This window comes from Lampris incognitus, chromosome 19 (genome assembly GCF_029633865.1).
Source record: "Lampris incognitus isolate fLamInc1 chromosome 19, fLamInc1.hap2, whole genome shotgun sequence".
NCBI lineage: Eukaryota > Metazoa > Chordata > Actinopteri > Lampriformes > Lampridae > Lampris > Lampris incognitus.
The window spans coordinates 24,992,353-25,019,443 of NC_079229.1; the positions used below are offsets into that span (position 1 = coordinate 24,992,353).

The 27,091-nt window shown below is 41.8% G+C and overlaps 2 protein-coding genes across 2 annotated transcripts; one reads left to right on the forward strand and one right to left on the reverse strand.

Annotated features, from left to right (window-relative positions):
- Positions 1-172: 172 nt before the first annotated feature.
- On the forward strand, positions 173-11,270 carry mastl (microtubule associated serine/threonine kinase-like). The gene is made up of 12 exons (XM_056299219.1): positions 173-453; positions 534-671; positions 865-1,004; positions 1,148-1,236; positions 1,342-1,448; positions 2,889-3,051; positions 3,621-3,769; positions 3,871-5,001; positions 5,250-5,391; positions 7,550-7,663; positions 8,633-8,734; positions 11,113-11,270. Exons 1-12 carry the CDS (start codon positions 271-273, stop codon positions 11,268-11,270), a joined length of 2,616 nt encoding a protein of 871 aa, XP_056155194.1. The 5' UTR covers positions 173-270.
- A 5,722-nt stretch (positions 11,271-16,992) lies between these two features.
- On the reverse strand, positions 16,993-27,056 carry acbd5a (acyl-CoA binding domain containing 5a). Its single transcript, XM_056299419.1, has 13 exons — positions 26,955-27,056; positions 26,490-26,618; positions 26,030-26,150; positions 25,213-25,285; positions 24,882-24,999; positions 21,802-22,029; positions 21,331-21,528; positions 20,678-20,772; positions 20,313-20,553; positions 19,967-20,178; positions 19,393-19,452; positions 19,047-19,156; positions 16,993-18,583 (listed from the first exon to the last, which is right to left on the reverse strand). The coding sequence occupies exons 2-13, from the start codon at positions 26,581-26,583 to the stop codon at positions 18,571-18,573; spliced, it is 1,563 nt and encodes a 520-aa protein (XP_056155394.1). The 5' UTR covers positions 26,584-26,618; positions 26,955-27,056; the 3' UTR covers positions 16,993-18,570.
- Positions 27,057-27,091: the final 35 nt, after the last annotated feature.

Consider the following 27,091-nt stretch of genomic DNA (forward strand, 5'->3'; position numbering starts at 1 on the left):
TCAAGTCATTTATTTTCATACTATTTCATGCAAAATTGGATAACTTTTTCTATAGAAAATGTGGCACTAAATTTTTATATAAATGTCCTGTGAAGAAAGGCTTCGTGGGGGACAGTCTCCGTTGTGTCAAATAACGCGTTATGACGCGTAATTTACAACGGCAGGACCTCACAACAGCGGAGCGGAATTCAAATTTTCAAAACCGACCGGGTCCTGTTTGGCACGCAATGTTTATGTTGATATTACGTTAGAGACACTTTTAACAGAACTATGGATGCGGAGGAAAAGCAGGCGAGGAAAGAGCCCGGCTCTTGCTCAAAAGGCAAAGCGTTCGACGTTCCAAAGGCTCCTTCAATCGATGACTTCGTTGTTTTGAAGCCCATCAGCCGCGGCGCTTTCGGAAAGGTTTATCTAGCGCGCAAGAAATGCAATGGCCGGTTATATGCTGTCAAGGTGGGTCGATTTGTTCTTCAGCGCATGCCTAACTGTTATGCTGAATGACATTACAAAAAAAAAATGCCTTGTTATTGTAGGTGATGAAGAAAGCGGATATGGCTGACAAGAATATGATGGGGCAAATGAAGGCCGAACGAGATGCTTTGGCTTTAAGCAAAAGCCCATTTGTGGTGCACCTGTTCTACTCCCTTCAGTCTGCCGCAAAGATTTATTTGGTAATGCTCCATGGCTCTTTCAGAATAAGATCAAGAATACACAAAACATTGTCTTGCCCTAAAATGGTCCTCTTTGATGGTGACATGTAGTCGTAGTAGTCAACAAACTTAAAAAAAACAAACAAAAACAAAACTAGGTTATCTGGCTATGTTTTTAATTTAGCAGTGTTAATTCACATTTTGCTGCTTGCAGGTAATGGAATACCTCATTGGCGGAGATGTGAAATCCCTCCTTCACATTTATGGATATTTTGACCAGGATATGACTGTTAAATATATTTCTGAGGTTGCATTGGCATTAGACTATCTACATCGCCATGGTATTATCCACAGGTAGGCATATTTTAAATAAGTGAATTTGAATGTTATTTTGGGGTGTAATTTCTCAGTCATTAATATTATCAATAATGTTATCACTAATATTTGGGTGTCAGTTAATGCAAAGCCGATAATCTATCTGAATCATAACTTTTTAGGGACTTGAAGCCAGACAACATGCTTGTATCGAATGAGGGCCACATCAAATTAACAGACTTTGGCCTTTCCAAAGTCAACCTTGATAGAGGTATGGAAGCTTGGCATATGATCTATAATAGAAACATTTTTGATGATGATCATCAGTGTTATTGGTCATTGACCTTCTATTTTTTCACATTGTTGTCTTTGCCAGACCTGAATCTTGTAGATATCCTGACAACACCATCCCTGGCAAAGCCAAAGAAAGACTACTTCCGTACCCCTGGCCAAGTCCTGTCCTTAATCAGCTCCCTTAGATTTGTGAGTCAATATGTCTAATTTCTCTCTGAAAATAATCAACCTCTTTGTCTTTACGAATGCTCAATTGTCTAGGTAAGGAAATCACAGAAAGTTGAATCAGTTCATCTGTACACGATGTTTATTGAAACGTTTCATCACTCATCTAAGTAACTTCTTCAGTCTCAACCAACTGCAGGTATCTCCACCCTTATAAACAGCACAGTGGCATAATGACAGAAAACAAAACAACGATTGGTTTCATATGCATATTACTGTGACCATTAACTAGAGATGCAATGGCCATGTGTATTATTCACAGAGGATTTGGAAATAGTTGCAATCACAGCATTGTAAGATGGCGACAGATATACTCTTAGCCCCCCGATACAGGGATGGTTGTTCCCTCTTCACATAGACTTTGACTCCCCATTCAAACCAGTATTCCTCCCTAAGGTAGTCCATATGAAATTACAATATGACCCCACCCTTATCAAAAGGGCCCCTCTTAACACTGACCAAATGTGTCTGCTCCTGAAGCTGTGTCTTCAGTCCACGTACTTCACATACAGGGGGCAGTACTACAGGCAGAAGCATGGGTATGCCATGGGTTCCCCAGTTTCACCTATCGTGGCCAACTTATATATGGAGGAAGTGGAAAAGAGGGCTCTGGTGTCCTATCCAGGGACACCACCAAGCCATTGGTTCAGGTTTGTGGATGACACTCCGTATGTGGCAGGAGTATCGGAACAGTTGAGACGCGTGTTTTCCAAACACCACGTCTCGGCTGCTTCCAAACCCCAAAACACACTGCGCCAGAAATTGGTCCACCCAAAGAAATCGGTTCCCTGGCACAAACAGAGCAATATTGTGTATGCTGTTAAGTGCCAGGAGGATTGTTGTGACTTGTACATCAGGGAAACCAGATGCTGGCGAAGAGGATGAGACAACACAGAAGAGATTACATGTCAGGCCTGGACCCCGCAGTCTACATCCATCTACAGGCCAGTGGCCACTTTTTCAAGGATGAGGATGTGCACGTCCTTGATAGGAGGAATGCTGGTTTGAATGGGGAGTCAAAGAGGCCATCTATGTGAAGAGGGAACGACCATCCCTGAACCAGTGGGAGTGGGGGGGGGGGGTGACTAAGAGTTCATCTATCACCATCTTACAATGCTGTGACTGCAACTATTCCCCAGTCCTCTGTGAATAGTTCATATTGCCATTGTAACTCTAGTTAATGGTCACGACAATTTGCATATGAAACCAGTTTCTGTTTTTGGTCATTATACCACTGTATTGTTTGTAAGGGTGGGGATACCGGCAGTCAGTTGAGACTGAAGAAGTCACTTGGATGAGTGAAGCATTTCTTTCAATAAACATGTCCAGATGAGCTGATTCAACTTTCTGTGATTCAGCCTGTTTGCTTTATTTATAGTTTGACTTGTCATTTTATAGACACAGAATATGCCTGCAGTCGAACGCAAATGCCACTGCAGTGCATCGGCAATGTACAGTCCCATGTCCTGCAACAAAGTAGACCAAAAGAACAACTCTCTTTGTTCGCCCTCGATGAAGACGAAGAAAGAGCCCCTTCACTCCCCGGTTTGCTACTCTCAGAAACTGGGTATGTTATATTAGACCCACTCAAACCGTTGTCCTATCTTTTTGGCTCTCATTTGTTTCTTTTCTACTAGAGCTGGGCAATATATTAATATAGTGTTGATATCGTGATATGAGACTAGATGTTGTCTAACGGATTTTGGTCATTGTAATATTGTAATATAACTTTATCATTTCCTGGTCTTAAAAGCTGTGTTACAGTAAGTGATGTAATTTTCTGACCTTATTAGACTGTTTTAGCTGAGTGAAATGAAAAATGAATATCTCTACCGGCTTAGTTATGATACCCACATTACTAATGATCATTTCCCTGAAAGCACTAATAGTCATCCCCAAAACATGGTCACATTATGAGCATCAAGGCACTCACTCAAACATATTGTGATGGATGGATTTTGTAAATATCACACAGCCATATTTTCTGCAACGATTTTGGAACTAAAGGTTATGTACTTTTAGGAACCGAAATGTATTATAATAGCATTCAGCTACAAGAGCAAATTTTTGACATGCTTTGTAAAAAAAAAAAAAAAAAAATTAAAATTTTTCAGCTAATATGTGTTTTCCCCCCAGGAGCTATCAATAGTGTGTTTAGCCCCCATACACTGGCCAAGAATCTGACTCCCACCTTGCTGAAGACCAGGGGGAGGTATGAGACAATGAGTGCAGCCAGTACTACTGACTCTGAAGCTGGAGTCAGTCCGCTATGGGAGTGTGAGGAGGTAAGAAAATGACCACTCTGTATTTGTAAAACTTTTCCTCAAAATATCCCAAAATAGTTGTTGATGTGTTACAATAAGTTTTTATTCGTTTCCTTCCTTAGAAAGAGAATGAACATGTTGATGAAAATAGAATGAGCGGGATATCACTGACATCAGAAACAAAGAGAGGACCAGTAAACTCTAATATGAAAGTTACTGACTGGGACTGTCCTCTCACACCATCTGACAAGTTTAAATTTCCTGTTGAGGCCAGCAGAGGACATTCTGATGCCATTCCTGGGGAATTTTCAAAAAAGAGTATCATGGATATTCCTGCAAGAATGACACCTCACCACAACAACATGGAGCCGGTTGTCATTCCTCAAGATGTAAATTTTGGACCACTGACTGAGAGCAGTCAGACAGTCAAAGCTCCATCTGCGAAGAGGGCATTTTCAGATGTGGAAAAAAGCACAGAGCCACTGGAGATCCAAGCCAAAAAGTGTAATGCAAACTATAAGATCCCAGAGGCGGATGTAAGGCTTCATTCGGGCCTGACTGAAGTGTTTTCCACAGTTGACCTACATGACTTCAGGCCCTCTGCTGAGGGGAGTGGATTTACTAAAGAACAGATCCCACAACTCTCCAGTCCTATTCCTGTAGCCAAGAGTCTCTTCAGTGAACTAGAAGAGCCAGGACAGGATGTTTTTGTAGATGGCAACTACAAACTTGAAAATTCATTTGGCAGCAATTGCCAGGAGCTCTGCAGGCGCTTAAGCCTCGACTCTGATGAGTCTATGCATGAAATGTATATACTTGTCAACAGCCCTGCTCTGCAGAAGTCAAGACGGCGTTCAAGAGTGAGGCATTCAACATTGTCTGAGGAACTAGAGGACAATAGAGACTCAGTCCTTACCAAATCACTGCCCCTGACCCTTAGTACTGCCATTATGGAAACCCCCAAACTTGGTGGTTTTGTGCAGCAAGGTGAGCCCAAGTGTTCCATCCTCAACCCACTTCCTGAGCTGGCCTGCGGTGTCACATCATCACCCTCATTGTTCAGGCCAAGAAACGGTGTTGTGTTCCGTAGCTACTGTAGCTCCATCGACCGCTCCAACATGTCCACCAAATCACGTTTAAGTGTGGGGTCCATAGATGCTATGGATGTGTCAACATCTACTTCATACAACACCGTACCGGCAGCAGTTACACCAGTGCCGAAAACCCCCAACTCCAACAGCTCCCTCTATCAGGTAGGCATTCAGAAGATACACTGGCATTTTAAATTGTATTCACTTCTTTTCTTAAGAAGCCATGTGTCACATTGTGGATAAGAAGAGTGTTTTTTTTGTCGATGGCCTCTCTGATCGCTGACAAGCTTTTTTACAATAGCTTTATTCCATTAACCTATGCATGTCATGTTTTTTTTTAAGATTCATCCCATTTGTTTTATTGGTGACACTAATATCTTATCTTTGGTTTTATTTGCTTATCAAATGAGACTCCGCAGCCGATGAGGACCTCCCATACCCCATTCAGGACACCAAAGAGTGTCCGTAGAGGTGCTGTGCCTGTTGTGGATGCGCCCATTTTAGGGACCCCTGACTATTTGGCTCCAGAACTTCTTTGGGGAAAGCCACATGGTGAGAGAGAAAACACATAGGGCTCTAGTTTCCAGGTCATACCATAGTTGATCTAAGATGTGGCCAGTACTTTTTTGATAATTTCAGGACATGCTGCACTAGTGGTAATTGGGCGCAACAGAGGCGCAGTTGTAAAAAGGTTGGATTAGAAGGAATAAATTATCAGTAGGCGTGGTGGGGGCTGTCTTCAGTTATGGCCAATCAAATCAGCTCCTCTCATTCCCTTTAAAAGAAGCGTGCTCTCTGTCATGGCGAACTGCCAATTTCATAATGGACGGCAGAAGTCCAGACCGACTAGGACAGAAAAGCCTCTCCCAGGAGGAAACTGATGTCCTTGTTTGGGAGGTGCAGTGTCACCAAATGTGCATACAACTGACATTAACACCAATTCCAATGTGATATGAGACAACATGCAAACATGATTATTTAAAAGGCTACTGTTTAGCGTGTCTTCGTTCTCACCAGCGTCTTTCTCTTTTTCCTGCCCATTCTATGAACACAGCTGGAGACCTTAAAAAATTGTGATCACGGATCAATTAGCCTAGGCAATCAGTTTTTTCTTTCAGTTTGAATGAGGTTAATTAAAATATTGAAATCTCCGTCACCATGTTGTTTACCATGCGTAATGAAGCACATTGACTGTTTTATACTAGGAAGACAATGATACACATGCAGATATTTTGTTTTGTGATTAAAAAGGTTTAGGACAATAGTCATTAGTTAAATTATTCACAAAATAGGCCAACATAACATACACAAAAGTGGCTTGCATAATTTTGGATAAGTCTACGCTTGGCGCACCTTCACCTAAAGCCCGGAAATGACCACACAACGCCTGCATCTGTGCTAAGATGTGGTCTGACCAGGCTGAGATGCAGGTGTGATAGTTGGGTTTATTTGACACCAAACTAGCACTGCGGCACCTGATTTTGACTGACGCACCCGCTACTGTACCTCCATGCTCATTTCGGCACAAACGATGTAATGGCGAGCCCAGAAATTAGCAAATGTACCCAGGTGAGAGAAAAAACACTTTTTGCCCAACAAAATGGTCACTACATCGGCGTTAGCGCTACCGCCGGCCTTGTGCCCTCTGGAAACTAGAGCCCATTAATGTCTATTTGCACAAAACGTTTTCTTTTCAAGATAAGAATATCTGAAAACCGTGTTCTTTGTGTCAGTTTTGGAGAATCAACATTTTAAACCTCAGTGACAGGTCTTCTGTTTTATTTAGTTTCAGGAGATGGTCTTTATGGTAAGTTAATGATAATATTGTTGTATGTGCCAGCAAGTGTGCATGTTCACTCAGCCTTGCTTGAATGACAGAGGACATGGCTGCTTGGCGTTCCCAGTTTCCCCATTCCCACTGTTTCTGCCAAATTGGGAGTGGTTGGTGCACAGACCTTAGTGAGTCTCACAGGAGGTAAAGGGGAAGATATTTTCGGTGTATGATTTCAAACATGTGGGAGAGGGGTCATAATATCCATCAGCTATAACTGAGGGCAATATGTGAATCAATACTTATTGAGGGCAGAAAGGTTTTAAATGGATGAAGGTGGTTTTCTTTTTTTTACGGTTTTACTCATGCACTACTCATAAATTATTTTTCGGGTTTGCACATATCTAATTTTAGGGGCAAATGTAAGTGAAATACTCATATTGTAGAGTCCCGTAATGACTTCCACTTTCCAGCTTTTCTTTTTAGTAATGATTCATAAATTATAAAGACAAAGTTCAATGCTCACCACAAAATTGTTATGGTTTTAGAAAGAACTAATGACGTGAACTAATAGCACTCAAACCTTCATAAGGTTTGAGTGCTGAGAAGGTTTGAGTGCTGAAGGTTTGAATGCTGAAATTGAACAGTAATGTTCATCAAAGTGAAGTATTGCGTGAATTTAACAATCTAAATCATTGTCTTCATTCTTCCACTCTGTCCATAACTTCCAGATGATTAAGAATCTAAAAGGGTATTTTCAACCCAGAAATTAAATCAAATTCTTCCATCTCCTGGATTTCTCTAACTTGGTCCCTGCTTTTGCCACTGCAGTAGAAATAACACACAGTCTAACAGGAACTGGTGGAATAAGTGTTTGTGGCTGGTGGTGCAGAATGAATGCTGAATGTGAAATGTGACTTTTGCCACCCACCCCCCTAGATGCCATGGTGGATTGGTGGTCTCTAGGTGTGTGTCTTTTTGAGTTCCTGACTGGTGTGCCCCCTTTCAATGATGAGACGCCTCAACTGGTTTTCCAGAACATTCTTAACAGAGGTGAGTCTGTTCGCTATTGCAGCAGCAACTTTTAACTCAGAACCTGCTGGAGGCCTTATAATGATGTGACCTGATACCAAATTTACACACTTCCTGCATTTGTCTACCACACATTTAAACCTCTCTTATTACATATTAGAGACAGAACCTTGTCTAAAATTACTAATTTTTGGGGTGTCCGGGTAGCGTAGCGGCATATTCCTTTGCCTGCCAACACGGGGGTCGCCGGATTGAATCCCCGTGTTATTTCCAGCTTGGTCGGGCATCCCTACAGACACAATTGATTGTGTCTGCAGGTGGGAAGCCGGATGTGGGTATGTGTCCTGGTCACTGCACTAGCGCCTCCTCTGGTCGGTCGGGGTGCCTGTTCGGGGGGTAGGGGGAACTGGGGGGAATAGCGTGATTTCCCCCTACGCGCTATGTCCTGGCGAAACTCCTCGCTGTCAGGTGAAAAGAAGCGACTGGCGACTCCACATGTATAGGAGGAGGCATGTGGTAGTCTGCAGCCCTCCCCGGATTGGCAGAGGGGGTGGAGCAGTGACCAGTACGGTAATTGGCCAAGTACAATTGGGGAGAAAAAGGGGAGAAAAATCACAAAAAAAAATTGTTAATTTTTGCCTGATTTTCTGGGGTTTGTGTAATTTCTACCTTAGCACTGACCTCTATCGTTCCTTGATGTGTTGAGGAACAACAACAAATAGAGCAAACTGAAACTTACAGGTAGCGGAAACACAGCATGCCATTTTCAGAGAGCTTCAGTAAATATCAATTTGCTGCGATTCCTGCATAATTTTACAACAAAAGTATGGAGCCGGGCTGCTCTTTTTGTTGAGGGGTGGATTGCTTTTGTTTTACTTTGTTTTATCACCACCGCTCAGCAGCCTCTGCTTACAGTGCTCTAACAAGTCATTATGCTTCAGGAAAACTGCCATATTATACTTGGTCCCATTTAGATTATTGCTATTTTAGACATCCCTTGGCCTGAGGGAGATGAAGAGTTGTCTGAAAATTCCAGAAATGCCATTGAAATTCTGTTGACCATGGACGTGAAAAAAAGAGCTGGCCTTAAAGGTAAGGATTGCTTTTTTAATTCAATGTTTATTTCCCCCCTTTTATCATGAACTGTGTTTTTGTGGCGTACCCCTTTCTTTCTTAGCTTACAGTAGCATCTAGGCACATCCAACAGAGATTTTCACTTGATTCAGCACCGTCCATTTTTTCTGTCCATAAATACTTTCAGTGTAGGCTACATTTTGTTTTGTGCCATGATTTTGGAATTGCCATTCCATGAATTCCCTCCTGTATATCTTTAAACACGAAGACCAAAAAAGGACCTGCCACAACTGGATACTGAGTTGAGGAAGTCGGATTGGAGTTCTACATACAGTATCAATAACCTAGAGGCCTACTGTAAAACCCTTCTGGACAAAATAAACAATATAAAGAGTGAATTTATTAAGGTGTCTAGTAAGACATAAAAAGCCAACTTTCCATGGTTAACTGGGCAGGTATGGGACCTTATGAGATAAAGGGATTATGCTCTAAAAACAGATATAAAGTCAGGCCTCAATACTGATATTCTTGTTTTTAAAAAACTTAGGTATTAAACTGTAAATGAACTCAGGACGTCCAAAGCAAAAAAAAAAAAAAAAAAATTTTTTTATTAATCTTATATTGTAAACTAAAGGAAATAGTCATTTGCTTTGTCAAGTCAATTTTATTTGTATAGCCCAATATCACAAATTACAAATTTGTCTCAGGGGGCTTTACAGCAACACAACATCCTGTCCTTAGACCCTCGCATCGGGCAAGGAACAACTCCCCCCCCCCCCAAAAAAACCTTTAACGGGTAGAAAAAATAGGAAGAAACCTCAGGGAGAGCAACAGAGGAGGGATTTCTCTCCCAAGATGGACAGACGTGCAATGGATGTCGTGTTTACACAATTTACACAATACAACACTGAAAGAGGATGACTGAATTATAATGGAATGATAAAATAAATGAAGACTATGATGAGAAAGATGCCAAGCAATGTCCAGACGCCGCCGGAACAGCCCAGGAACCCGAGCACGCGACCAGCATCACCGTGTTAAAAAAAGGTATAACATTAAAAATTGTTTTGTTTGTAAACATATTAATTCCCTGACTGGAATGGAAAAGAAGGGTCCTCAGCACCTTGAACCGGGACTTAACAATGAAGTAACACGAGATGCAGAAACGATAAAAAAAAAAAAATCGTACTCATACTTTTAAATACAGGCACAGCTATGACGTGCATGCACTCTGTATTATCACTGCTGTCTTATGGTGCCACCTCCTGGTCACACGCTTGTACAACAACAATACAACCACTTGGTAAACTGTTTAAACGAGCTCTAAATTGCGAGACAAAAAAAAAAACCCAACTCAGGTCGCTATTGCAATATTACAGAAAAATACAAATTATTGAGCTTTGAAATTTTTGTGTTTAAGACCAATGTTTGTTTACATTATAAGATGAACGGTAAATGGACTGTATTTATAAAGCGCTTTTCTAGTCTTAACGACCACTCAAAGCGCTTTACAATGTATGCCTCAGATTCACCCATTCACACACATCATCCATACACTGATGGTGGAGGCTGCCATGCAAGGCACCAACCATCAGGAGCAATTAAGGGTTCGTTGTCTTGCTCCAGGACACTTCGACACGCTCTCTGCAGGAGCCGGGGATTGAACCAGCGACCTTCTGGTTACTAGACGACTCACTCTACCTCTTGAGCCATGCTGCTGCCCCCCCCCCCAGATACTGCATGGTTAAGCTCCTCCACCCCTTAAACAATTTATTCTTGCAGCTCATGGTGAAAAAGACAAGATCATCAATGAAGGGAGACTTGTGTAAAACATTGCTCAACAAAATTTGCTCGAAGTCTTTTCAATTGCAGCAACAAAACAGTGGAATGCTATCCCATTAGTTTTAATCAGTTTAAAGGTAATGTTAAAATGGTTGAAAGACAGACCATCATGTTGTCGTTAAGGTCTAAAGATGCCTCTGAATGTAAACGCACTGGTCTGTCCTACAGGTGTATTTATTTTTGTCATGTGGAATCATAATTTTTTTATATTTGTTGTATACACACTCATTGACAACAGATGGAAATCAGCATTGTGCTATATCTGGTGCAATACATTTTATTCTACACTGTCCCTGTTTTAAATAAATTAAATGAATTGACATTCAAAGAATTGGAATCAGGTAAATCATAAATACAAATGAGTGGTTTTTTTGGTTTTTTTTTGCCCATTTGGATTATCTCACTTCTTGATGTGATGATTTTAAAGCATAATTGTAACATCACACATACCAAATACTTTCTCTACTCACCTACTGTATCATTTGATATGACTGAACCTAACTGAAGGTCAGTCTACTTTATTTTGTGATACTTTTTTGTAATATTTTTTTCAGAATTGAAGCGTCACCCTCCGTTTGAGGGCTTAGACTGGGACAACCTCCAGAACCAGGAAATGCCCTTCATTCCCCAGCCGGTCGATGAAACGGATACATCATATTTTGAAGCAAGAAACAACGCTCAGCACCTCACTGTGTCTGGCTTCAGCCTCTAAATATTAAGAAAAACATCTGAGGTGATGATCGAATCTAGGAGAGCTCTCTCACTTCAGGAACAGTCAACAGCCATTGGCTGCCGCAAGGGTTCAACTATTGCCAAATTTTGCTTTCTTTTACGTTGAAATCCTTGTTTAGAATTTTTATCTCTATGCCATAGTGCAAAGATGCGAACACTGTCATTGGTTGTAATTTTTAAGATTGTGTGAAGATGTTTTCATTGTTGTTTATGTTTTATATCTTATGTTCTAATGGTTTTAGACAATTAATCACTACAGACTTCTGCTGCTGCTTGCACAATTTTATTGATGTCCCTCCAGGAATAAAAAAATTCTAATAAAATCTGTTTCTAACATGATATTGTTGTGGCTCTACTGTGTTTGTAAAACAAATCAATAGACATTGTAGTGGTGACTGCTCGCAGGATTGTGTTTTAAATGCTCACACACACAGGATGTGTTCCCGGTTGAACTTTTGCATGGAGCATTAAGAGAGCAACCATCACAAAGGTTATCTGCAAGGACCAGAATGCACTCTGGTCACAAATATTTTGCACAAAGAAAGAAGTTACACAGATGGCACCATTCACCTTAAACACACATACAATAGAGTTTGCAGATTTGCCACATTTTTGGACAAAATCTTACGTTTCATACACAAGTCGTAATGTCTGAAAATTGCGTACTGTTTGACGTACCATAAAACAGGCAATATTTTCGTAACCATATGACCCACACAGTGATTTTTGTATGTTATTGCTATACTTCAAATATAATGCTAGTCATGTTTAGACTCGATGAAGAGGTAAATTGTATGACCAGATCAACTGTATGACTAAAAAAATGATCTCCAGAGCATATGATGAGACTGAAATTGTGTAACAGTGCTGCCAAATGCAAATAAAATTAATTAGTGGATGAGGTTGAAAACACCCCCCGTCCGCCCACCAAAGACATTTAGCGTTATCCATAAGAGGTGGTGGGTTAGTTCTGAAATGAAACAACCCCCCCCAAAGAAAAAAAACTTGTCTTCGTCTGTCTAATAACTAGTTAGCACTGTTCACACCTAATCATGTCTCTATTGTTAGAATATTCTACACTTATGCGTCTTACTTTATGCTTAAGGACACATTTCATTATGAATTAAAGGAAACTGAAGCACTTCATTGTCCATCGTATTGCTTTGGAATTTTTCCCTTGGCCCATTGTTTCCACGGGAAGAAAGGCACAATGAATTTTGGGCTTTTGGGAAGTTTGATCACTTAGTGACAATGAGCTACATACTTTAATACACATACCTTTCATGTTAAATTTGCATAATAAAATTTGCATACTATATATACTATATATATATATATATATGTCTGTGGATTTAGAGTAAGCATGTGACAGGGTGCTGAGAGAGGAGGTGTGGTATTGTATGAGGAAGTCGGGAGTTGCAGAGAAGTATGTAGGAGTGGTGCAGGATATGTATGAGGGCAGTGTGACAGTGGTGAGGTGTGTGGTTGGAATGACAGATGGGTTCAAGGTGGAGGTGGGATTACATCAAGGATCAGCTCTGAGCCCTTTCTTGTTTGCAATGGTGATGGACAGGTTGACAGATGAGATCAGGCAGGAGTCTCCATGGACTATGGCATTTGCGGATGACATTGTGATCTGTAGCGAGAACAGGGTGCAGGTTGAGGAGAGCCTGGAGAGGTGGAGGTATGCACTGGAGAGAAGAGGGTTGAAAGTCAGTAGGAGCAAGACGGAATACACATGCGTGAATAAGAGGGAGGACAGCGGAATCGTGAAGATGCAAGGAGTAGAGGTGATGAAGACGTATGAATTTAAATACTTGGGGTCAACTGTCCAAAGTAACGAGTAGTGCAGAAGAGAGGTGAAGAACAGAGTGGAGGTAGGGTGGAGTGGGTGGAGAAGAGTGTCAGGAGTCATTTGTGACAGAAGGGTACCAGCAAGACTTAAAGGGAAGTCTGTGAACGTTCTCATTCATCCAGGTCATGGTTATCCAAAGGAGTTGAATCAAGTGCAACTGGACTTGGTATATATCCGTGAAGACATTTCGCCTCTCAGGTTTACAAGATGGTTGGGATGGATGGTTTGGAGACAGTGGCACTGATGAAAAGACAGGAGGTGGAGTTGGAGGTGGCAGAGTTGAAGATGCTAAGTTTTTCTTTGGGAGTGATGAAGAAGGACAAGATTAGGAACGATTATATTAGAGGGACAGCTCAGGTTTGCCAGACTAGCTTGGTCTAGTCAGAAGGGCACGAACTGATGAAGCCTCTTGGATGAGAGGTGAAACGTCTTCACGGATATATAACCAAGTCCAGTAGCACTTGATTAAATTTCTTTGGATAACTATGACCTGGATGAATGAGAACATTCACAGACTCAGGTTGGACGGTTTAGAGACAAAGCAAGAGAGGCGAGATTGAGATGGCTTGGACATGTGTGGAGGAGAGATGCTGGGTATATTGGGAGAAGGATGCTGAGTATGGAGCTGCCAGCGAAGAGGAAAAGAGGAAGGCCAAAGAGGAGGTTTATGGATGTGGTGAGACAGAACATGCAGGTGGCTGGTGTGACAGAGGAAGATGCAGAGAACAGGAAGAGATGGAAATGGATGATCCGCTGTGGTGACCCCTAACGGGAGCAGCCGAAAGTAGTAGTAGTATATATATATCAAAATATCTCCAGAGAGTGAGGCAGGTCCTGAGGAGCCAGCTCAATGGGAAGTGTAAGATCCCAACACATATGCCCTACCAGTCATCAGATACCCAGCTGGAATAATAAGCTGGCCAAAGGAGGAGATAAAGGCCACAGATAGTATCAGGACACGGAAACAATGCACGGAGGGTTCCACCTGAAGTCCAGGAGCCTGAGACTGTACGATAAGCGAAAAGATGGGGGTGGAAGGTTAGTGAGTGTCAGGGCCATTATCCAGGATGAAACAAGGAACATCCATGAGTACATCAGAAAGAGGGCCCTCCAGAATGAACTGCTGAGTGAGTACCTCAGGCAGCAGAAGACAGAGGGTGGGGAGGAAGAAGAGGAGGTATCATGGAAAATCAATCCCCTCCATGAGATGTACCATCGACAGATATAAGACGTGGCTGATAGAGAAATCCTACCAGTGGCTAGAAAAGGCTGGACTGAAGGACAGCACAGAGGCTCTGATCATACCAGCACAAGAAAAGGCACTCAGGACTAGATCGGTTGAGGCAGGGGTCTACCCCACCAGATAAAACCCAAGATGTAAGCTGTGCAAAGATGCCCCTGAGACAGTCCAGCAATTAGTAGCAAGGTGTAAAATGCTAGCTGGGGAAGTGTACACTGAAAGGCATAACCAAATGGCTGGGATCATGTACAGGAATATCTGTACTGAATACAGACTGGAAGTCCCCAAAGCCAAATGGGAGACACCACCAAAGGTGGTTGAAAATGGCAGAGCTAAGATCCTGTGGGACTTCAAGTTCCAGACTGACAAGCAGGTGCTGGCTAACCAACCAGACATTGTGGTGGTGGACAAGTAACAGAAGACAGCAGTAGTGATCGATGCAGCAATCCCGAGCGATGGCAACATCAGGAAGAAAGAGCATGAGAAGCTAGAGAAATACCAGGGGGAGGGAAGAACTAGATCTGATGTGGAAGGGGCAATTGTTTATTAAGTATTGTTATTGAACATACGTAAGCAACAGCTCTAAATGTGATACTGTGTTACTAGAGCAACTGCCAAACCAAAGTTCTGAGTTGTTAATGCCTAGCCTTCCTCAAGTGTGACAACAATTCCATCAGTTTTCTTGTGTCATGCTAGACAGTCTGATGGAGTCAGACTGAGAGAACACACATACGAACAGAAAGTGACAGCGTCGATCAAGCTGCAGTTTTTTGGTGTGTCTATGAGGTGTCCAGTCACATCCCTCCCTCCAGTTGATGTTTGGCAGCTTCGTGATATCGCTTGTCCACTGAGCTTCAGCAAGCTGGAACAGATCGGGAAGTTTTCCTCCAGTGCTTAGCGGAAGTTTCGACTCGTCATGCTTTCTGTCTTCCTTGCTTAGACATTCGGCATATTCTGAGATTTCCATTTTCTCAAATTTCTAACTTTTCTCCGTTTATTTTTAAGTTTAATACGCTTTCATCTGTGAGTTTCACAGGACGCACGTTGTTTCTCGGCCATGTTTTGCCACACGTTCTGCACGCGCATCTTGTTTACAACGCCACTTTAACTTCTTTTTTTAAGGGGTACAGATCCCATTATTTACATGCGTGTGCGTGTGTGTGTGTGAAAGAGTGGCTGTCAGTGGGGGCAGGCACCTCTTGAATAGTTTGTGGGGGGGAGGGGGCATGTTGATTAGCTCGAGTGCAACATGGCATACCATTGGTATCATTCAGGTGGGGAGCCCCCCCACACACACACATCCAATGAGTGAAAACCGGTTTAGCTAATCACAGAGAAGTATTTGAAATTCTGTTTGGCATGTTAACCAATTATCTTGACAAGCTTGGAGTATATGTTGTCCCTCCTGTTTGGATAACTTGGAAATCAGGCCTCGACCTCAGGAAGTTCTGAAGAGAAAAAGAATATATCAGATTTTAGGGACGTTTGAAAATGCAGCCTTAAACCGAGAGCATTACAAATTTCACCTAGAAATGCACATCATCAAATTCACATTTGGTGTACAACTTTCTCACTGACCGGCCCCAGGTGGTTAGGGTGGGTGGCCTAACCTCCGGAACATTGATCCTCAACACAGGTGCTCCTCAGGGTTGTGTGCTGAGCCCTCTGCTCTACAACATCTACACACGACTGCAAAGCCACGGACAGTTCCACCTCCATCATCAAATTTGCAGACGACAACAGTGGTAATAGGCCTGATTTCCAACAACAACGAACAGGCCTATCTGAACCAAGTAGATGACCTGGCACAGTGGTGCCAGTCCAACAACCTGACCCTGAACATCAGCAAGACCAAAGAAATGGTGGTGGACTTCAGGAGACAGCAGGGGAAAGGATACAACCCACTAAAGATCAACAGGGAACCTGTGGAGAGGGTCTCCAGCTTTAAATACCTCGGCGTACACATCGCTGAGGACCTCACCTGGACTCTTCACACTCAGCACACTCTAAAGAAGTCCAGACAGAGGCTCTACTTCCTCCGAAAGCTGAGGAAATTCAAGGTCTCACCTTCCATCCTGAAGACATTCTATTCCTCGGCTGTGGAGAGCGTCCTAACAGCTTGCATCACCGTCTGGTATGGAAACTGTTCTGCCCGTGAGCGAGTTGAATTGCAGAGTGGTGTGTTCAGCTGAACGCAGCACCAGAACATCCCTCCCCATCCTACAGGACACTTACACCAGAAGGGTGAGGACGAGAGCCAAGAAGATCATGAGTGACACTTCTCGGACTGTTCAGGCTATTGGGGTCTGGTAGATGCCTCTGTAGTGTTAGGGCCACAACAGAGAGACTAAAGAGAAGCTCTATCTACAGGCCATAAGAACTCTCAACATATACGACCTTTCACATACTTGAGACAGCTAGTTTTTTTAATTTATTGTTTGTTTTGACGAGGAAAAAATGCACTGATCTTTGGTCTTTTATCTAGGTCTCTGTCTTTTCACATAATGACAGACGGAGTACCCCTCTTCATTTCACTGCATGTTTTACTTTGTATTTCTGTGCATGTGACAAAGTACTTGAACTTGAATTTGAACATGTTCACCGAGGTTTAATAGCCTGATACGCCTCCAAGGTTACAGGTTGGAGACTAGGAGAGGGATTACTTTGAATAATTCATTATTATGGATGAAGTAAGGGGCATTTGGCGAATGAATACCAGGCAAATCAAAATGGTTTATGAAAACTTTATTCGCGGCTTACATGATCAATTACATGCAAACATCACTCTGCTCAAAAGCAGAATGGTTGAGAAAGCCTTAGTCCATTTCAGTAGAAAGGTAACTATTATTCAATAAAACATAATGGCTCTGGCAGGATTATCAGTGCTATTGCAGATGCAAACCTCTTGTTAAATATGATATACATTATATTCTATATTAATACAGGGACTGCAATTAAAATATTGCAGTTTAACAATTTTCTGACCTGTATAGCTATTGTACACAATTTACATAACAGGTTTAAGATCATTTCTAATATTTGGACAAACAAAGAAAGCCATACAGGACTACCATTCAGACAAAACCTGATTCAAAGTTTCACAATGTCCTCATATACAATTATTTCACTACATTAAAACATTTAAATTAGATAACATACAAAACAAACATGAAATACAGAGTTAACGCGATCTCTACAGACAAGTTAATGTTTTAATTAAATCACTATTTGGTGACAATAAGGCTCCGTGTGGTCAAAGCCAATGGGATAGAGATAAGTTCTGACAGTCAAGACAGACTTGTACCTTCGACTCATTGCTCACTGGTTAGTGGGATTTCTCTTTGAATTTGGTCCAATTTTGGAGCACATGCTACAATACCGGTAGATATTTGCTGAACTGCACCCAACCGTAATGCCACCTACGAGTGTACCTTGTCATCTTTAGGCACTTTTCCATTTGGAAACAGTGATGAGATAGAAATTGACTCAACATCATCTCAAAGTAAAATCTGGATTGATATGTATTATGCTAAGTGATACGAACTTAACAGGAACTTTCTTTAACCTATAGCAAAACATTTAGCTGTCGCTTAAAACATAAACCGCAGTTATAGTCTGATCAGAAAAACATCTTTCTACTTGTTGCTAAAAAGCAACAAAATATTAGATTTTAAAAAAAATGTAAAGTGTCAAACAATATGTTAATACATTCAATCTTTTTAAAACTACAGTTATATGACAACATTATAGCAGCATTGCCTGAGCAACTAATGAAAGTGAATGGCTGTGACAATTTTCAACCGTGCGAAGCATAATGCTTCAACGAAAAAATATATTAAGGGCCAATTTAGGTGCACCAAAACTCTTATTTGTGGACAATACAGAAAGTTTCTGTAGTTATTCTATTAACATCTATAAAATTTTCCAACTAAAGGTTTTCCCTCTGAAGTAATCTATTACGAAAAAAAACAAAAAACAAATAGCCTTAGTCTGTGATTCCATACATTTTTCTTCGGTTTTCCATCATTATCAGACTTGGGAGCTTTCTTCCACTCACTCACTACTTAGTGCCAAAGTCATAGTGCAAAAGCTAATTACTGAGACGTGGGTTTAAGCATAAGGGAGTTACATCCATTAGCTACCCAACCGTAGAGATTGAGACGACTCTTCTCAGGTAAAGCAGTTTCAGTTCATTCGCCTGTAGAGAAAAGAAAAGGAACCATGTTAGTTTTGGTTTTTTACACTTTTGGAAAATCCTGAGATACTTGGGATAACAATGCTCAAAAGTGTGTTGCAAACCTGCTAGCAGATAAGGAATCTAAAATAAATAAATAAATAATAGAAATAAAGTGAACTGTCTCCATCCCGAGCCCAATGTCCATACCTGCCAGCTAATGTGCCATCGCCCTAAATGGGCAATGCTGCTCATCATCAATGTAAACCCACTTTCACTTTCACACAGTATTGCCAACAGCAGCAAAAACAATGATCATAGTATCCAATAAGCGCATACATAGTTTAATAGCATTTGCCTTCTTACCATTCTTGTATTCTTTAGCTACCCCATATAACGTTATCCCTTTAGCTATGTTATGTAGCTAATAAGTATGCCACTGACTCTAAATTCAACCTTCAACCTTATGTTTGTAGTTTAAAAATACCTTCTCCTTCGCTGAAGACACAGGCGAATGATCCACTGCACTACAAATGGCCATATCACAACAAAGGCCAGAGTACTGGGAGAAACATCGAGAGGCCACCAGCTTGGTTTCTGAATGATGGAGAAATGTAAAAAAAAAAAAAAAAAAAAACCCACTCGTGAAAATTATTTCAAATCAATCTTTGGCTCATCATAGAAGACAAACTGGAACATCACAGTAGCTCCTTCCCAAGTCTATGCAACTTTAATTCAGCTGTGACACGGGATTTATTGAATGATATGAAGAGCATTATTGGTTTACAAACTTGTGAACCTACTTCAAATTAAAAAAAAAAAGTCTTGTGTACCTTACTGCTCTTGTTTGTTGGGAGCGGTGCATATGTTGGGGAAAGAGCCATTGATCTTGCCTAGAGGAAGGGTGGAATGGGGGAAATAAGGTCACAAAAGGATCCTTATGTCAAAGAATATCTTATCTAAGCGACAGTTTTAACTAGTCTAAATGGGATATAATACACTAGGACTGTGATGGCCAGTTGTTCTTAATCAAACTTCATTATCATCTCTCCTTAAAAGGGAAACAATCAAGATTTTCAACATTGTCTCCATGTTGTAAGGATAACACTCCACTAGCAGCCAAAAAAAAAATCTGAGCAGTCCTCTGTGTGAATTTGAAATGCAGCCAAAATTATGCAGGAAAGTGTCTGCCAGTGGGATCACGACAGATACTTTCCCACACAGAGGACTGCTCAGTATTACAGTTGCTGATGGATTGTTACCCTTGCAACACATAGAGGAAAAAGTTGCAAATCATGATTGTTCCTCTTAAAATGCCTCCTTTACAGACTGCAGTTACTGCTCTCAATGAGATCAGGACTTGTTTCCTTTCTCTCAGATTGATGTAGATTGAAGTACTGGCCAGACCTGGGTAGCAGTAAGAGCCTCCAGAGTGTGCAATCTCTCCAGAACACTCTGCATGTCTTCCTGAAGTCTGGCCAAAGCCACCACAATTTGCTCGTTTAGGTTCCCTCCTGGTGTCCTTGCGGCTCTTCCCCGGGGCTGCCCATCCCCATCGCCATCTCCGCAACCTTGCATGGACTGTTGGGCCCCAGAGCCGACGCTCGAAGATCTGGAGCCTGAAATGCAGGGTGGCATCAAGACAACACACGTTTGTACCCTGACTGCACAGAAGTCCAGTTTGATCATTTTTCAAGTGAACTTCCAAGGTGTACATTGGATGCTAAATATCAAGTTGATCTCCTAACCTCACTTGAGGTCTTACCTCTTCCTCTTCTGACCACAGAACCGTCTGGCATGTCTGTATTCAGTCTCTGCTTCTGAGAGATGGCGCCACCTGTTTTGCTATCCTCCCCCCCAAAACGGATGCCCTCTGGCGGACCCTGGAGATCCTCCTGGGTCTCGGATGTTAACTGTGGCTCTCCCAGAGGGGGCAGTGGGAGTTGACTTTCCTCTTCCTCCAGGTCATCCATAGAGTGGTTATGCTCTGAGCTCTGGGGATGTTGCACATACAAATTATATATAGATTTATTTATTTCTGTGTATATAACACATATGTGTGTGTGTGTGTTTCTGTCTGTGTGTGTGTGTGTGTGTGTCTGTGTGGGTCTCTCTTGCCTCTTCCTGGCCAAACTGGTCCACAGAGTCACAGTAGACTTCACTGTCCGAGTCGCTGGCCAAGTGATGGGAAGTAACCATGTCTCCACTAGGATCTACAGTCGGTAAGTAAGGTACAACATGATAAAAAGATCAGACTTACCCTCTTACAGTTTTCTTGTTCTTTTTTTTTATATATATACACTCCCCATTTTACTCTGTACATAGGTCCGCTAATTTTCTGCATACCCAGAGAATTTAATTCTTAGTATGGAGCCTGAGGACAAGGAAAAGGGGTTATTGACATAGACTGGGGCTCTTCATGCTAGTTTAACACAGCCATTGATGATACAATCTGTAAAACTGGCTCGAGAGCAGTTGAACGGTTAGATCCCAATGCCCCAAGGAAAATGCTGAGTTGCCTACATCAGGGAATAAAGCTTAGTAGATTATCACATCACATGACCAAGGATACACTAGGACAGGTAGCCATTTAAGTGAGCTTGCAAGGAAGTAATCCAAGAGTCATTTCATGGACATTTTGTGAGTGAAGCTAATCTTAAGTATTGTTGTGCTGCCTGTTGTGCTTGGATCTGAGAACTAAGTAGAAGTCCCAAAAAAGTGAGATCAAAGCATAATGCGCAGTGTTTTGTGGTGCTTCCTGGGTTCCTAACCTATATGATGCCCATTGAGCTGAGACTCTGAGGAGCTGACTGTACCCCCCGGAGGGCCATCATGGTTCAGGGCCGCCTTGGAGTGAGTCTCATTGGTCAGATGGGTGACTCCATTGGCTACTTTACCATTTGACAGGGGCACTTTGGATCTTCTTGCTGTTCCTTTTTTCTTTGGCAGTGAGGATACTGCTTTCTTGTCTGAAATAAAACCAAAGGAAAATCACAACATTCTTCTGACATTTTTCTGTCCCTCAAACACACACTTCTTGATTATTATTGTAAAAATATGTATTTACTTATATATCTATCTTTGTATTTGCAAACAACAAAAAAGTAATGCAGAGTGGGTGTGAAAAACAGAAAAGAAACCTTTAGCAGAATTTAACCTGGGCATGTGAGGTCACACATGATCCCAGAGGCTGAAGACAGAAACAGTAAACTAACTTTGGCCATATATTTTCACATTTTTACCTTTTTTGACCTCTGTTATCACTACCTCTTCCTCATCTTCATTATCATCATCTTCCTCATCATCATCCTCTTCTAGCACTTCCTCCTCTTTCTCTTTCAGTTCAAGAGGCTTATCCTTTGGTTTGACCCTGGTAGGCCGGCTCTCCAGAGTGCCATTCATTTCCATGGTCCTGATGATACTTTTTGTGAAACTCTTTGAAGGCTTTTCTATCATCAATGATCCAAACCCTGTATCAAAAAAGACTTACTGTAATAGAACAGTGTGTAATAGCTACGCCCTCTTATTGGTGACGTCAATTATGTGCATTATATGTAAATGTGTCGGCCCTGTAATGGTCTGGCGGCCTGTCCAGGGTGTCTCCCCGCCTGCCGCCCAAAGAATGCTAGAATAGGCTCCAGCATCCTGTGATCCCGATTGGGATAAGCGGCTTGGATAATAGATGGATGGATATGTAAATGTATTATTATAAGGATCACTACAGCCGTTTTTTTTTTAATTTTCCCCCTTTTTCTCCCCAATTGTACCTGGCCAATTACCCGCTCTCTGAGCCGTCCTGGTCACTGCTCCACCCCCTCTGCTGATCCGGGGAGGGCTGCAGACTACCACATGACTCCGATACATGTGGAGTCGCCAGCCGCTTCTTTTCACCTGACAATGAAGAATTTTGCCAGGGGGATGTAGCACGTGGGAGGATCGCGCTATTCCCCCCAGTTCCCTCTCCCCCCGAACAGGCGCTCCGACCGACCAGAGGAGGTGATAGTGCAGCGACCCGGACACATACCCATATCCAGCTTCCCACCCGCAGACACGGCCAATTGTGTCTGTAGGGACGCCCAACCAAGCCGGAGGTAACATTGGGATTTGAACCGGCGATCCCTCGTGTTGGTAGGCAACAGAATAGACTGCTACGCTACCTGGATGCCAGGATCACAACAGTCTTAAAACTATTGATTGGTCAAAGGGAAAGCTGACCAAAGACCTAATGCAGTTTCATAAGAAATCACATAACAGTAGCATTTTGAATGATTTGAAAAAAAATAAAGTTTGGTAATCTCAGTGAATTTCCATGTTTAACCAATAAAAACTCAAGTTGGTCACAAGAAGCACAAGAAACTGGAATTGTAACAAGCACTAAAAGCATTTGCACTACATCACTAAAAACAGAATACCGTATTGATCCGAATATAAGACGATTTTTTTTCTCCTGGCAATACGTCTGAAAAAAGTGGGGTCGTCTTATATATTCACAACAACAGATGGCGCCAAATATCTTTAAAACGAGTCTTTCCCTCCTGACTGACGCAAGCCTGCGAGCCTGTTTTTGGCTGGCTCGGCCAGCGGGGCAAGGCCTACAAACACGAATGTGGGTGACTGACTGAGTGATCAGTTTGACACGATTGGGCCCGCTGGATCAGGTGACCAACGACGTTTCCAGCTAACAACGACCAATTGGCCAGCCGACCAACGACGTTGCTGGTAAACATGAAAGTGGGAAGTTACCCTACTGGGCATGATTCAGTGCAGCAATTCGAACGCTAATGAACATAATATTGTAGCAAATTCAGGGGGCAGCCGGGAACCGCTGCAGCCAGGACACGAATCCGGGTCTCCCACACCACAGGAGACTACGTTAACCAGTCGACTAAAGGATCCGACCTGTTCGCCAACTGGATAGCGAGTCTACTCATTCAAGGGTGTTACACTACCCCTCTCCTTCGGGAAGTGGTCTCACCAACCCACTTCTGACACCAATGTAGTGAATTCAGGGGGAAGCCGGGAACCACCGCAGCTGGGACACGAACCTGGGTCTCCCGGTCCCTGCGCTTCAGCATACCAGCTCCCTCATGCCTCTGGGCGCACGCGCCTCCGATGGCCTCACGGTCTCAACATCCCACTTCTGACACCAATGTAGCAAATTCAGGGGGCAGCCAGGAACTACCACAGCCTAGACGCGAACCCGGATCTCCCGCACCACCACGGGCGACTACGTTAACCAGTCGACTAAAGCCTTTAGTCGACTGGGTTCACGTCCTAGCTGCGGTGGTTTCCGGCTGCCCCCCGAATTCACTACAATATATTGCTGCTCGTGGTTACTACTGAACCGCCTCATTGCAAAAAAGTCCAATTCACAAACACCAGCGCTAATAACCGTATGCAGTTAGAGTGAAAATTACTAGCATCTCCAGACAGTTGGTGGTAACTGAAGCACATTTGTACGCGTCATGCACAGACTATCCAGTGATCATGGCGGCAGTGATTGTAGCCCGGTAATTATTTCATATAAAAAATAATTTCACGCTAGATGACTGTATAACTAATCACGGTTTGAAAACTGCTGTCCAGCACAACCGCTGTTCACGGAACCGATGTCAAAACAGCTGCTTTCTAAATGTAGTCACGGACCAGCCATATACTAGGTTTTAACCTATTCTTGGTTTTTCTCTCTGTCAGATTTGTTTCAAGACTGTTCTACAGTTAAGACTTCACTTCAATGGTTAATGCAGTTATTGAAAATTTGATAGGCTACATGGTTGTTTTTTTCACCATGAGATGGATAGCCTAATTGGTATTTTACAGTTTATTTTTATGGTACTTAGTAAATACCATAAGTCATTCATTTACAAATGTGATAACATTTTATTTAATTTGAATGTGACAGTTTCATCTAAAATATATTGAAAACATGATTTTATTTTAAAGATGTTAAATACAACAACCTACCCTGTTTTAGTCAATGTGTTTTTATTAGCACTATTTTCAAATAAATGTTTTCTTTTAAAAAACAAGATTCGGTCTTTTTCCAAAAATTAGCCTTGAAAAAGAAAGTGGGCAGGGGTTGTCTTATAATCAGGGTCATCTTATATTCAGATCAATATGGAACTAAACAACCACGCCAGACAAAAAGACAGCGTTTAAGGCTTTATACACACAGTATTGTACTTGCCTTCAAGTTGCCTAGCAAACTTTGTCAAACGGGCTGAGCATACAACAGAGGTAAATTAGAAAAGGTTAAACTCAAAACACTTTAAAAGATATAGCAAAACAGACTGAAAATGACTGGTAAGGTAGATTCATTCACCTGTGCTCAGGTCCGATATTTGAGTGATCGTTTTCTTCTCATCCACCAGTTCGTAAAATGGGCCAATAATCCGCAGAAACTCCTCCACCTCGTCTGTGATGGGCATGCCCTCCAGGATCTAGAGGTCAAACACAGTAGTGGGGTCACCTTGAGTCAAAAGGACAGCAACTCAATCCTATATCCAGTAAAAACATCAAAATGAACTTCAACTTTAAAATCAAATTGCTGTTGTGCTTCTGTAGCCATGATTTAACATCACCGACATTGGATTCCGTATAAGGGTCTTTACGTTTGAATTTACTATGTTAAATTATGGAGGGAGAAAATGTACCAGCTTCATTTCTTCCACATAGGCGGCCATTGCTTCTTCCTTTGACATATCTCCAAGAGAATTCCAGGCATCCCTAAACAGTAATATATATATGAAATGCATCGATTATATATATATGTATATATAGATATATATAGATATGTATAGATATATAGATAGATAGATATGTGTATGTGTGTGTATATGTATATATGTATGTATGTATATATATATATATATATATATATATATACACACACACACACACACATACACACATAAGTATGTATGTATGTATAACTCCAGCTCGTCTTAACAGTTTTGATTATTCCATGCCAGTTTGCAGCTTTGTCAATAAGTTTGTTTACTTCAGGTGAGCTTGCAGCTTTTTCAACAAGTTTATGGTTACTTCAGGTCAATGTGTTTTTTCCCCCAGCCTGCAGCCAAACAGAGTTTTGAGGTTAACTGAAGTAGTAACTGACCACCAGTTTGATTTAATGTTACGTAACCTTGGCATGATCTTATATAATTGATCCTAAATAATACAAAAGCTGATATGAATGATAAAATTTTGGATTATGATAAAATCGTGACATCTTGAAATGTTTTGGTAGTGTTCTACAAAAATCTTGCAAAGCGGATGAAAGGTAACAGTTTGTGTCATAACTGAAGTCCATAGGTCACGTAACACAGTGAATAACAGCGCTGCAGCAAATCCAAAGCACAATATTTAACTCTTCCTGTTTTTTCCAAGTGAACTGATGAGAACGTGGAAGCAAAAGCAACATGTTAGGCATTAGAAAATGTACCCAGACTATCCATTTCCAGTTACCAGTACCATTTGGCTTTGCCAACAGCATCCCAGAACCCAGGACGGGGAATGTTACATGGGCCTAGTGTGGCTTGCTTGTAGTAACTGTAGAATTTCAGCATCATGTCATTGGAAGGCTGAAAAGAACCTGAGGGAGAGAAATCTATATGGTAAAAATAGAATCTGCATTTTGCAATTATTTAAAGTATCTGTCCATACCCACTGCTTCAATCTCCCACAACTTGAAATTTCATTGTTCAAACTCTTAAATTAAGTATATAATCAAAGCAACCGTAGACCAGTGATGTGGGAACTGAGTCTGCTTTGCATACAGTAACATGTGCTGCTGGTACAGTATGCGGGCTTGCAAATCACCCAAGATACAACACCAACCAACCAAGTTGTTCAACTTTCCAAACAGGTCTACAATGTCTAAACCCGCTCTGTTACCCCCACCCCTTTTACAGTGTTGCAGACTAGCACTCACCGTCTGGAGGTAAACTTTTGATCACTTTGACAGCCGCTTCAAACTTCAGCATTGCCAAATGCTTTTCATCCTCCATACTAACGCAATCCATCATGTCAGTGATAGACTAGGACGGTCAATGCAGAAAACCTAAGGATTAAATACGTGACTACAACAAATGCAACATGCAAACATGGATTGGCACTTTGATCTCTGCATAGGCACAAACTTACAATCATGTTTACTCATATCAAGCATTAAGAAGAGACTTATTCTTCAACGCCGGGACGTCTTACAATGTCGACGTGTTTGATAATAACAATGGTACACCTTTGAGAAAACCACCAATAGGAGGTTGTGTCGTTTGTCTATGTAGGGCACACCGTGTCGTTTGCGACATGCCCCCGAATGACCAAAAGTTTATAAGGATAAACGTCACTAATGATTAACTGAACTACAAATGGATAAAATCTATGTGCAACTTACCATTAAATGATCTGGCCTATCTACTTACAAGAAGGCGACCCCTCTTTAGCTCGCCAACAGACGCCATGAACGACACAATAATGACAAGAGGAGCTGGCTGAGGGATTTGTAGTCTTTTCTTTGGCAAAGCTTGGCAA

Bases quoted from the DNA above. Each gene is read 5' to 3' on its own strand.
- mastl (XM_056299219.1), top strand. From the start codon at position 271: ATGGATGCGGAGGAAAAGCAGGCGAGGAAAGAGCCCGGCTCTTGCTCA. The intron at 672-864 runs GTAATGCTCCAT...TGCTGCTTGCAG, and splicing joins CTGCCGCAAAGATTTATTTG to GTAATGGAATACCTCATTGG. The intron at 5,002-5,249 runs GTAGGCATTCAG...TTATCAAATGAG, and splicing joins CCAACAGCTCCCTCTATCAG to ACTCCGCAGCCGATGAGGAC.
- acbd5a (XM_056299419.1), bottom strand. From the start codon at position 26,583: ATGATGGATTGCGTTAGTATGGAGGATGAAAAGCATTTGGCAATGCTG. The intron at 20,179-20,312 runs GTGAGGTTAGGA...CCTGCATTTCAG, and splicing joins AGGAAGAGGTAAGACCTCAA to GCTCCAGATCTTCGAGCGTC. The intron at 19,157-19,392 runs GTACACAAGACT...TCCATCATTCAG, and splicing joins CAACAAACAAGAGCAGTAAG to AAACCAAGCTGGTGGCCTCT.